Source organism: Myotis daubentonii, chromosome 15, assembly GCF_963259705.1.
Source record: "Myotis daubentonii chromosome 15, mMyoDau2.1, whole genome shotgun sequence".
Lineage (NCBI taxonomy): Eukaryota > Metazoa > Chordata > Mammalia > Chiroptera > Vespertilionidae > Myotis > Myotis daubentonii.
This window is the reverse complement of record NC_081854.1, coordinates 26,995,599-27,006,115: the sequence shown is the minus strand read 5'-3', so window position 1 is coordinate 27,006,115 and position 10,517 is coordinate 26,995,599. Positions and strand designations below refer to the sequence as shown.

Below are 10,517 nucleotides of genomic sequence, written 5' to 3'. Positions count from 1 at the left end.
GCTGTATGTGTAGACATTTTTTCACAAATATCATCACATTAACAAAAGGGCTTAAGATCTAGAAAGGTTAAGAACAAATTAATTCTTTTAAATAATGGGATCTGGCAGTGATACATGATTTTGGGCCTACTTACCACATATTAGCTTACTTGGTCATGTCATTCAACTGCACACCTCATGATATAACAGAAAACAAATAGGATTTACTTAAAGCCCAAAGGGAAATGGATCCTTGCTGATTAATGTTTATTCTGGGATTTGGGAGTCTCAGATGAGAAACCCAGTCATGTTAAGTTTGGTTATTTTCCTCATTTGCAGCCCGTATTCAATTACTTAAATTCAACATGTGGATTTTCAGGTATCTCATTGTCTTTTTCCTTCTTTTGACTTCATTTGGTATATTTTATACCACTAAACAAGGGGGAAAATGGAATAGGAGGTCCTGAAACTCAAAAGCAGCATAAAGTCACATGTTTGTGATGCTCAATAGCAAAGGTTAAGATCAGTGTTTAAATTTTTTATGTCTTAGGAGTTCTTGATCCTCAAAAACTAGGTTATTTGGCGTCCTTTGGATGAAACAGCAAGTATCCAATTATGCTAGACTTCAGAGGTTCTCAGACTCATCCTCCACCCTACAGAGACTCACAAAGATGGCCGCCAACACCCAAGAGTTATGCACAGGTTTATTCCTGAGTCTTGTGGCAACCCATCTCACAAAATACTTTGAGCCTGCTTCCAGTTAACCTGGCTGCTGAATTATGAATGATTGTCCTCATTGTGGGTCCATCTAACCTCCTGGCTTGATGTTCCTCAAGAGACCTCTTGCTTTTATAGATTCAAATGCTTTGGGGAAAAACCCTGACTAATCAACTCTATCTCCAGGACCTTGTAGCTTGGTGCAATCTCTCAGGAACCTCTCTTGCCCCCTGAATTCCTATCAAGTCAGCAACTACTGTAAGCAGCCCTTGATCACAGACATTAAGTCATGATGAGCAGCCAGGGCTGAGAACAGTAGGGCTACTGCTATTGATATTGAATCAACAATACTTGACTGTTTAGTCAAGGGTGTTAACACATGGTAACAAGAGGAGCTACCATAAAATTCTGAGGTCAGTAATCAAGGGCAGTGCAAAAATTAACTGGAAGAAACTGAATAAGAACTTGAAAATACCAGGGTAATCTCTTCAACTAACACATACACAGCATATAAAATGATTCCAAGTATTTTTTTTACCCCAAATCTTTTAATAGCTCTTGAACTGTTGACCCTATAGAGGTATAGATTGGGATGGGGGAGGGAACAGTTCTAAAAGTTTGTCATCCACATTCATGCCAACCCTCAGTGTGTTAGGCTCTGTTCCCCAAAGCAGATACTCATAGAAACAAAATAGAAGGGTGGTTAGTAGTTGGGGAAATGGGGAGATATTGATCAAAGGTACAAACTTTTATTCTAAGATGAACAAGATTGGACATCTCTTGTGCAGCACGATGACTATAGTTAACAAATACTATATTGACACTTGAAGGTTGCTCAGAGTGTAGAACCCAAGTGTTCTCACCACACATAAAAAAGGTAACTATGAGGTCCTAGATGTAGTATTTAACCTGACTTTGGTAATCATTTCACAATTATATTAAACTAGGGGACCAGTGCACAAATTTGTGCACCTTGAGAGTAACTGTGGGCTGAGAGGCTGCGGTGGGCACAGGGGCGGGTCTTGGCCCATCTTCCATGCCCCCGCCTGGCCCCTCCTGCTGCGGCCCCTGGTCCCCTGTCTGCCAGCAGCCCTGCTCCTGCTGCTGCCGCTCGCACCCACTGATGGCGCGGAACGATTGGGGTTGGTGCCAGCAGCGGGTGTGAGTGGGGCAGGCACTGTAGGTGGGTGTAAGTGCCAGCTGCTGCCCCAATTGCCCCTCAGGAGCAGGGGGAGGTGGAGAAGCCCTCAAGGGTGATCAGGGCCGACAGCTGCCACTTACACCCGCTGATGGTGCCAAGCAATCGGGACTGGTGTCGAGTGATCAGGACTGGCCCTGGGCGCTGGCAGCGGGTGTGAGCAGTGGCTCTGGTGCCGGCAGCAGGTGCGAGTTCTGGGTGGGACTGCAGCATACGGGAGTAACGAATTTTTAGTAACCACCAGAGGCTCGCCCTGATGACAGCAACTGGTGCCCCACCTTGGTCTGGCACCCCCGCTCACCTGCTCCACCATCCCACCGTGGCCAACACCTGCCATGTTCCACGCTCTGCCACCTGCTGCCAACGCCCGCCATGTTCCATGCATGCTCCCTGGTGGTCAGTGCATGTCATAGCGACTGGTTTTTTGGTTGTTCCACTGTTCGGTCTATTTGCATATTAGCCTTTTATTATATAGGATAATCATATTGTATGTCTTAAAGATATATATTTTAATTTGTCAATTATACCTCGATGAAACTGGAGGAAAAACGGGGGGGAAGGTGCATTAGGACAGAGGATTTATGAATAGTGGATATAGCTTTAAAATTGAGTATACTGAGGAGAAGTGAAGGGCAATCTTTATCAAATGTTCAGGCAACATTCCTATCTCCCTCCTTGGCTGCCTGAAAAGTGTACTTGAAGTGGCCAAGGAGGAAACTTCCATGTGACTCCCAACAATCACAGCTGACTTTCTGCCTTCATCTTTCTCATCTGTGCACTTCACCTTTGCGTTTCCTCACTTTGAAACAAACTCCATTGAGAGCCGTGTGCAATTTTAGAGATGGTAATACATCCATTTGGATGCCTGGGATGGACTCATCCTTGTTTGTTTGTTTTTCCCCTCCAACGTGCTGTTCCATGGCAGAAACACAGCCGGCCCTGGAGTTCAGCTGCACAAATATTCCCAGCTTTAGAAAAAGGCACAGATTGCACTGAAGTGTTTGCTTTGCTGTTTGTTGACCAGTTTCTCTCACTGACCTTGGGTAGATCTAAACCACCCACAGCTCAGCTACCCTGTCCCTGACAGAGATGTGGTCCATGGTGCTGGGATAGCATCATTGAGACTTAGGGGTAAAAGATTTAAGTTGACCTTGATTTTGAATATTTCTCCTTTATCCTTGAATGACAACTATTATTTGTTTTCTGAAAAATAAACATCCATTCACCTTTGCTTATTGGACCTTCTTCATCTCAGAATTCTGGAAGAGGCATGGTATTATCTTCCCAAGTTACTGATTTTTATAGCACCCAAGACTCAAACTGCAAAATTCATTTGGGATGTCTGAGCAGCTCAGACTGAAAAATGTTTTTTATTGCCAGCATATAGACAGAATGTGAATTTTTCATCATTTTTTAAAATGAAAATTTAGAGGACAACTCAAATGCTCCTGCAGTCAGTTTAAGTCTTTAGGTGTGGTAGATAATAAAAAGAAGAGAAAATAACAACACTGGGAATTCATATTATCAGATCATCATGGGCTTGGATCCTGATTCTACTACATGCATCTCTCCCTCAGTTTTCCCACATGAACAATGCTGGATGTAATGTATGGTTTATAGAGTCACCATGTGGAATAGGGGACACCATATACATGACATAGCTGACCCAGGATATGGCTCATGGTAGACACTTAATATTTGTTGGATTCTCCCTGCTCTTACCCTCCAGGGTACATAGCAAATGCTAAAACTATATAATGGAACACAATTCCCTGGATTAGGTATCCAATAAAGGAATAAAGACTATGAATTGATAACCCATTAGTGCAGTTTAGGGTTAAACCTGTGTATCTAAATTGTAACCTATATTAGGAAATTTAGAAAAAATAATCTAAGGTTATCAAAGAATGTGCACCGGCTCCTCAACTTTGTTTTCCCCACCTTCCCTAACTCCATATTTCCATTTCAGGTGTAAGCAGAGTTACTCATGGTTACTTAATTAGAAGATATCCACCGTTGGTGCTCCCACCTTATCCATCTTGCATTATCCAGAGGCTTAAAGGAAAACCATCAACATAAAACTCCAAGCATCAATAAGGTTCCCAAGACTTTATCACAGAAGAGTGTGAACTTGCCTTTCATTTTTATGGGGAGCCTCCATCTTCACTCCCAGCCGCCACTCCCATGCATTCTTCTCCCTGTTAGGACCCAGTATGACAAACCTTGGTGGGGAGACAGGTTGTAAAACCTGAGAGGAAGGAGGCCATGTACAGAAGAGAGAAATGATTAGATAATTAAATTGATTGGTAACCCTTAAGACCAAAGTAACTGTAAATTTGTGTATTTTCTGGCCTTTCTGCTCATTTGATGAGTAAATCCTACAGCTGTCCAAATCTAGTCCTTGGCTTATCTTAGCTATGCAGAGTAGCATAGCTGGTTCAAGCTGTGCACAGAGAAACAGATGCATGAGGCCAAAAACCTGGCAGAATGCCAGAGGAGTGTTTGGGCAGTATACCAAAATATAGTTCAGGGGCCTGCACGGATATGGGACTAGATAGCTGGAGACTGCAACCAGAAATGCCCAAATATGAGTATGACAAGTGGGAATGCTATTCCATGAGTGAGAGTCAAAGTAAAAAAGACTTCATAAAAATACAATTTAGGGACTGAGTGTGAGAGTGTGAGAGTCTGATTTGGAACTTTTCTCATAGCCCAGTGATTTCTAAAGGAGCTTTTGTTGGAGGAAGTCTTGGGAGAGTATAAAGGCATGACCTTGCCAGTATGACGTGGATGTGCTATACTGTATCAGATAGAAGTGGGGATGTGTGCAGGAAGTACCAATCTCCTACTTACAAGCTCTGAGATGCCAAAAAGACAACAGTCTCTGCATGCATTTCTATTTTGACCACCCTTTCTACCAGTTGGTGGAAACTTAAGTCCATTCATTGCCTCCATAATCCCCTAGGTGGTTGTCTGATTTCTATTAAGCTTACATACTGCCATGGCACGTGACTGGTGGGAGGCACTGGGGCATCCACTGAGATGTTAGTATACCCATCTGGACTTTGGTCTTCTCCTTCCGAGCTGAAGAGTGATTCAAGTCTTTCAGGTCTCTCTTCAATGTTCAGTCCCTTCCTAAAGCATGTGGGGATCATTCTTTTGCTCCCTTGCTGAACTGGGCTTTGAAATGCAGCTCAGAGAGATGAGATGCCATTGTCCCCTTTACCATGTCTGTTGTATTTCTCTTTCTTTTGACCCAGAGAATTTTTGTCTGGACAATAGGTGGAAATACCCTGGATCATAATCCATTCTTCCCTATCATTTGATGCCCAGTTGTATACTCAGATTTCTTTTTTGGTTTTAATCCTCTCCTGAGGATATTTTCCCAGTGAGAGACACATACACTGGTTGCCTCCTGCACGGGAATTGAACCTGCAACCCTTTGGTCCGAGGACCAATACTCTAACCACCAATCAACACCGGCCAGAGGTACTCAGATTTCTTTTAAATTTAAAGTTTCAAATATGAAAACTTGTGCTCTTACTACAACAACAAAAGCTTGTATGTTTAAAACTTTAAATTTGTTTATTTTTGATCTATCTCTGCTTTATAGCAACAATATCCCATTCCTGAGGCAAATGATGGGAAGTGGGGTAATGAGTAGAAAGAAATGTAGGGGAAGATCTCCTTTAAGTCCCGCCCAAACTTCCAGCCTGCTGGGTTGGAACCTTGATTGGAAAATGATGCTTTGTTTTGAGGAGAGGAGCCCAAGCACTCTCAGGCTGGGAGAGCCGAAGAGTTTGCATATTTGTCTTGGACTCACGTGGAATGGTGATGAGTGAAATATAGCTGTGTTTCTACAGTAGGGAAACTTTGTTTTATTATTTATTTAATTATTTTATTTAATTATTTCATTTTTTTAGTAGATATTTTATTGATTTTTTTACAGAGAGGGAGAGGGATAGAACGTTAGAAACATCAATGAGAGAGAAACATCCACCAGCTGCCTCCTGCACACCCCCTACTGGGGATGTGCCCACAACCAAGGTACATGCCCTTGACTGGAATTGAACCTGGGACCCTTCAGTCCGCAGGCTGACGCTCTATCCACTGAGCCAAACCGGTCAGGGCTATTTAATTAATTAATTAATTAATTAATTAATTTTATTATTTTATTTTGGAGCACTTGTTAATCTGTTATGATTTATAAGCTATACAGCAGTAGATCCTCTTCCCCAGCTTTCAACCCCATGAGATATTTTATTAAGGTCTCACGTTGGTGTCCTAAAATAATGAAAAATATCACACAGTACAGCGAAGAACAAAATGTATCAACCTAGAGTCTGTAATTACATATTCCCTAATTACAGTATTTCCTTCAAAGCAACACACAGAAGGAAAAAGTGTTTGAAATCAGCAAGACTGAGGCTCTCTAAAACACACATTTTAAACGTGACAGTTCATGTGCAAGAATCATTTTTTAGTTGGTTTCTCTTCACATTATTACCTTTATTTACTTATTTTTTTTGAAGATCCAAAGTTTAAATTACTGACCGAATGAAAATTTCTGGCCCACCTGCTAAGGGCTGCTATGACCGGCTCATAGTCACCCTTCTGCTTTAACAGAGGATTTATAAAACAGAAAACTCATCTACAAACAGAGCAAAGAAAGCGTGGGTGGGAAATCATAGCGGAAAGTTAACTGTACAAGGTTCAAATGCTGGCTCACGGCTGGAATCACGATCTCCCACATGGGCGTCCGTCTAGCGGGCAGCAGTCTGGGTGCCCTTTTTGTCAACGTTTACACACTACAGTCTGTGGTAACTTAGTTTGCAAGTGATTAAAATGCTGGGTTTTCTTACACTGAACTTCTTTTCAACCTCTTAATTAATGGAAAAGGTTAAAATGTAAAAATAGTTATTTACAAGCTTGACCATACCAGAAACTTTGCCACGAAAGAGGCAAAGCCTCCAGGACAAACACCGACGGCAGCATGCCATGTTACTGGTGTGCAAAGGGAGTCAGGCAAAAAGCAAAAGCAAAAACCAGTTTAAAAGTCTAAGTCCTTCCCAAGTCTGCATTTACGATTAAAAACTCTCCTGGGAAGAAGACCAAAGAACTCTGGGCAAGCGGGTGGCTGCTCTGGAGTGGTTCACCGCAGCCAGAGGAGGGTCCAATGTCTGTTTCCATCTAAGAAACCAGTTAGGCATCAACCCCGCCCTCAGCACTTCCGGGTGAACCCGCAGGGACTCAGAATATTTCATGATTTGCCGACGGCAAGTTCTAGTTAAATCGCATTTTCCTAACATCATCCTTGAACTTTTAGTTCTCGGTATGTTTGGTAAAACGGTGTAAAGTGGTGCTTTCCCCAAAGCCAAAAGAAGAAAAAGCGGAGAAAAATGAAGATGCGGGCCGTTTAAACAGCCCTGAGCAGTCCTGCTGAAGACAGGCCCTGCCATCACCGGTCCATCATGCTGAGGATCACCTCGGGGTGAGGTCTCGCTGGGGCGTCTGTGGCAGCGGGCTGGGCCTCCTCTTCCTGCCCCTCCACGGGCTCTGCCTCTGGCCCTTTTTTACTTCAACTACAATGTTCTCAATTGCACCTGTATTCTGATCCTCAGCCTGGATGAGAGCTGGCTGGGTCTGTTTGGGGTGGGGTGGGGTGGGGGGTAGGTCCGCTCAGCTTCTCGGCAGGTGGTGGGGCTGGGGTCACAGGCTCAGGTTCAATTCCCACGGCAGACTCCTCTTCATCCTCGGTGTCATCCAGGTCTGGCTCAGCATTTTCGCTGTGGGAGGGTCTTTGTTTCGCCTCCATTTTCCCTTCTACACCATCCGGACCAGCACAATTATCAGCATGCCTTGCCAGGGTATGTTTCCCACACTTAGAACAGACAGAGGCCGCAGGGACAAAGTTGGGGTTGTGGTAGCGTTTGAAGTGCATGGCGAGGAGTTGCTTCTGGCGGAAGGTCTTGTCGCGGGGGCTGCAGGATCGCGTGCCTCTCCCGTCTGCAGACGGAATCACACGGAAAGCGCTTCTCATTCTTGTGTGACTTGTGATGCTGAGTGAGGGCAGAGGGCTCGTGAAACACAGGCTCGCAGTATGGGCATTCCTCGCCTTGCTCAGTGTGGGAACGCTGCTTTCGCAAGTGGACACCCAATCACGTTCTCTGCTCTGGCACTGTCACAGCGGGAACGGTGAGATGTGGCCACATTTTCTGTGCGCTTCTGTAAAGTGTGCGTCTTCATGGTACTACTTTGGGTAAATCGCGCAGACAAATACAACACTCATAAGGCTTTCCCCTTGGATGGGTTCTCATGTGCCTTTTCAACTCCAGCCGGGAAGTTTTAGATCCATAGAGACAAAGGCTTGCATTATGACAGGAAAGCACAACTGAGGAGTACAGCCTATAGGTAATAAGGTGAAATTTGCCAGCTTTGACATACTCTACTATAGCCCAGCAAAGGCTGATGAGATGTGGACGTAGCGAACATCTTGAGGGTGAAATCCAAGGCAACTAGAGGTAGGAGAAAAAATAGTTGTCTTTTTAAAAAAAATTTCAGCTGATATATCATTTTTTAAAAATGATTTTTGTTGATTTCAGAGAGGAAGGGAGAGGGAGAGAGAGAAATATCATTGATAAGAGAGAATCATTGATCAGCTGCCTCCTGCACACCTCCCCACCCGGGATCGAGCCCACAACTCAGGCATGTGACCTTGACCAGAATCAAACTTGGGATCCTTCAGTCCCCAGGCCAACGCTCTATCTACCGAGCCAAACCAGCCAGGGCAGAAGTAGCTGTCTTTGAGAGAGCAAGACCAATAAAGTTTTTAGTCCAAATGATAAGTAACATCTAGTTTCAAGTATATTCTTTTGGATTTGAGAACATGTTTTTATTTATTTTTTTTATTTTATTTATTTTTTATTTATTTTTTATTAAATCTTTATTGTTCAGATTATTACATTTGTTCCTCTTTTTTCCCCCCCATAACTCCCCTCCTCCCAGTTCCCGCCCCACCCTCAGCCCTCACTCCCCACCCACTGTCCTCATCCATAGGCGCACGATTTTTGTCCAGTCTCTTCCCGTATCTCCCATACCCCCTTTCCCCCCAAGAATAGTCAGTCCATTCTCTTTCTATGTCCCTGATTTTATTATAATCACCAGTTCATTCTGTTCATCAGATTATTTATTCACTTGATTTTTAGATTCACCTGTTGATAGATGTGTATTTGTTGTTCATAATTTGTATCTTTACCTTCTTCTTCTTCTTCCTCTTCTTAAAGGATACCTTTCAGCATTTCATATAATCCTGGTTTGGTGGTGATGAACTCCTTTAGCTTTTCCTTATCTGTGAAGCTCTTTATCTGACCTTCAGTTCTGAATGATAGCTTTGCTGGATAAAGTAATCTTGGTTGTAGGTTCTTGGCATTCATCACTTTGAATATTTCTTGCCACTCCCTTCTGGCCTGCAAAGTTTCTGTTGAGAAATCAGCTGACAGTCGTATGGGTATTCCCTTGTAGGTAACTGACTTTCTTTCTCTTGCTATTTTTAAGATTCTCTCTTTGTCTTTTGCTCTTGGCATTTTAATTATGATGTGTCATGGTGTGGTCCTCTTTGGATTCCTTTTGTTTGGGGTTCTCTGCGCTTCCTGGACCTGTAAGTCCATTTCTTTCACCAGGTGGGGGAAGTTTTCTGTCATTATTTATTCAAATAGGTTTTCAATATCTTGCTGTCTCTCATCTTCTGGCACCCCTATAATTCTGATGTTGGTACGCTTGAAGCTGTCCCAGAGGCTCCTTACACTATTCTCGCATTTTTGGATTCTTTTTTCATTTTGCTTTTCCGGTTGGGTGTTTTTTGCTTCCTCGCATTTCAAATCATTGACTTGATTCTTGCGCTCCTCTGGTCTGCTGTCGGGAGTCTGTATAATATTCGTTGTTTCAGTCCGTGTATGCTTAATTTCTAGTTGGTTCCCCAACATAACATTGAGGGTTTCATTAGTTTTGTTGTAGATCTCATTCAGTTTATCGGCGGCTTCTAAACATTTCTTGAGAGACCTTAAAAGTGTGGTTCTGAACTCTATATCTTCCATTGACAATTTTGTCCTGTTTCTTTGTCTCCGCATTTTGTTATGCTTTCTTGGTGCACCCCCTAGTGGTCTTTGTGCGCAGTCTTGTAGTTAAGCCTTGATTGTTGAAGCAAAAAACCAGGGAGGGTTTGACCTCCAGGCCAAGTGGCTATGAGAATCAGCTGTGTCAGCAGTGAGAGAACTTCTGTCCTCTAGGGAGGTGCTAATCTAGCCTTTGCCTGAGGCTATCCGGCAAATGCCTCTGTGCAGGGCTTGGGCGGGGCGGGTTGCACAGGATCAACAGGGTGGGCCGGAGAGAGCAGTTATGGCGGCTCTCAGTCCTGTCCTCAGGGGCTCTGCCTCTCTGAGTCCCAGCAACCGCTGCAAAGCTGGGAGAGAAAGCTGCACTCGCTCTGACCGAAGCCAGACAGTCCCGCTTCTCCTGTTTGAGTCTGGGTCCCTAAAGACTTGCCCGGATCTGGAGCTCAGAGTCTGCGACTCCCTCCCGATTGAAAACGCCAACCGTGCCCTCTGCCGCCAGCCCGCTCGGCACA

The 10,517-nt window shown here is 43.9% G+C and overlaps 1 protein-coding gene across 1 annotated transcript in view; it reads right to left on the bottom strand.

Moving 5' to 3' along the window:
- Positions 1-7,352: 7,352 nt before the first annotated feature.
- ZNF599 (zinc finger protein 599) overlaps positions 7,353-10,517 on the bottom strand; it is a 48,845-nt gene continuing 45,680 nt past the window's right edge. Inside the window, 6 exon segments of the mRNA XM_059665434.1 lie at positions 7,353-7,462; positions 7,465-7,550; positions 7,552-7,881; positions 7,883-8,062; positions 8,064-8,166; positions 8,169-8,260. Coding sequence (XP_059521417.1) covers positions 7,353-7,462; positions 7,465-7,550; positions 7,552-7,881; positions 7,883-8,062; positions 8,064-8,166; positions 8,169-8,260 — 901 coding nt within the window.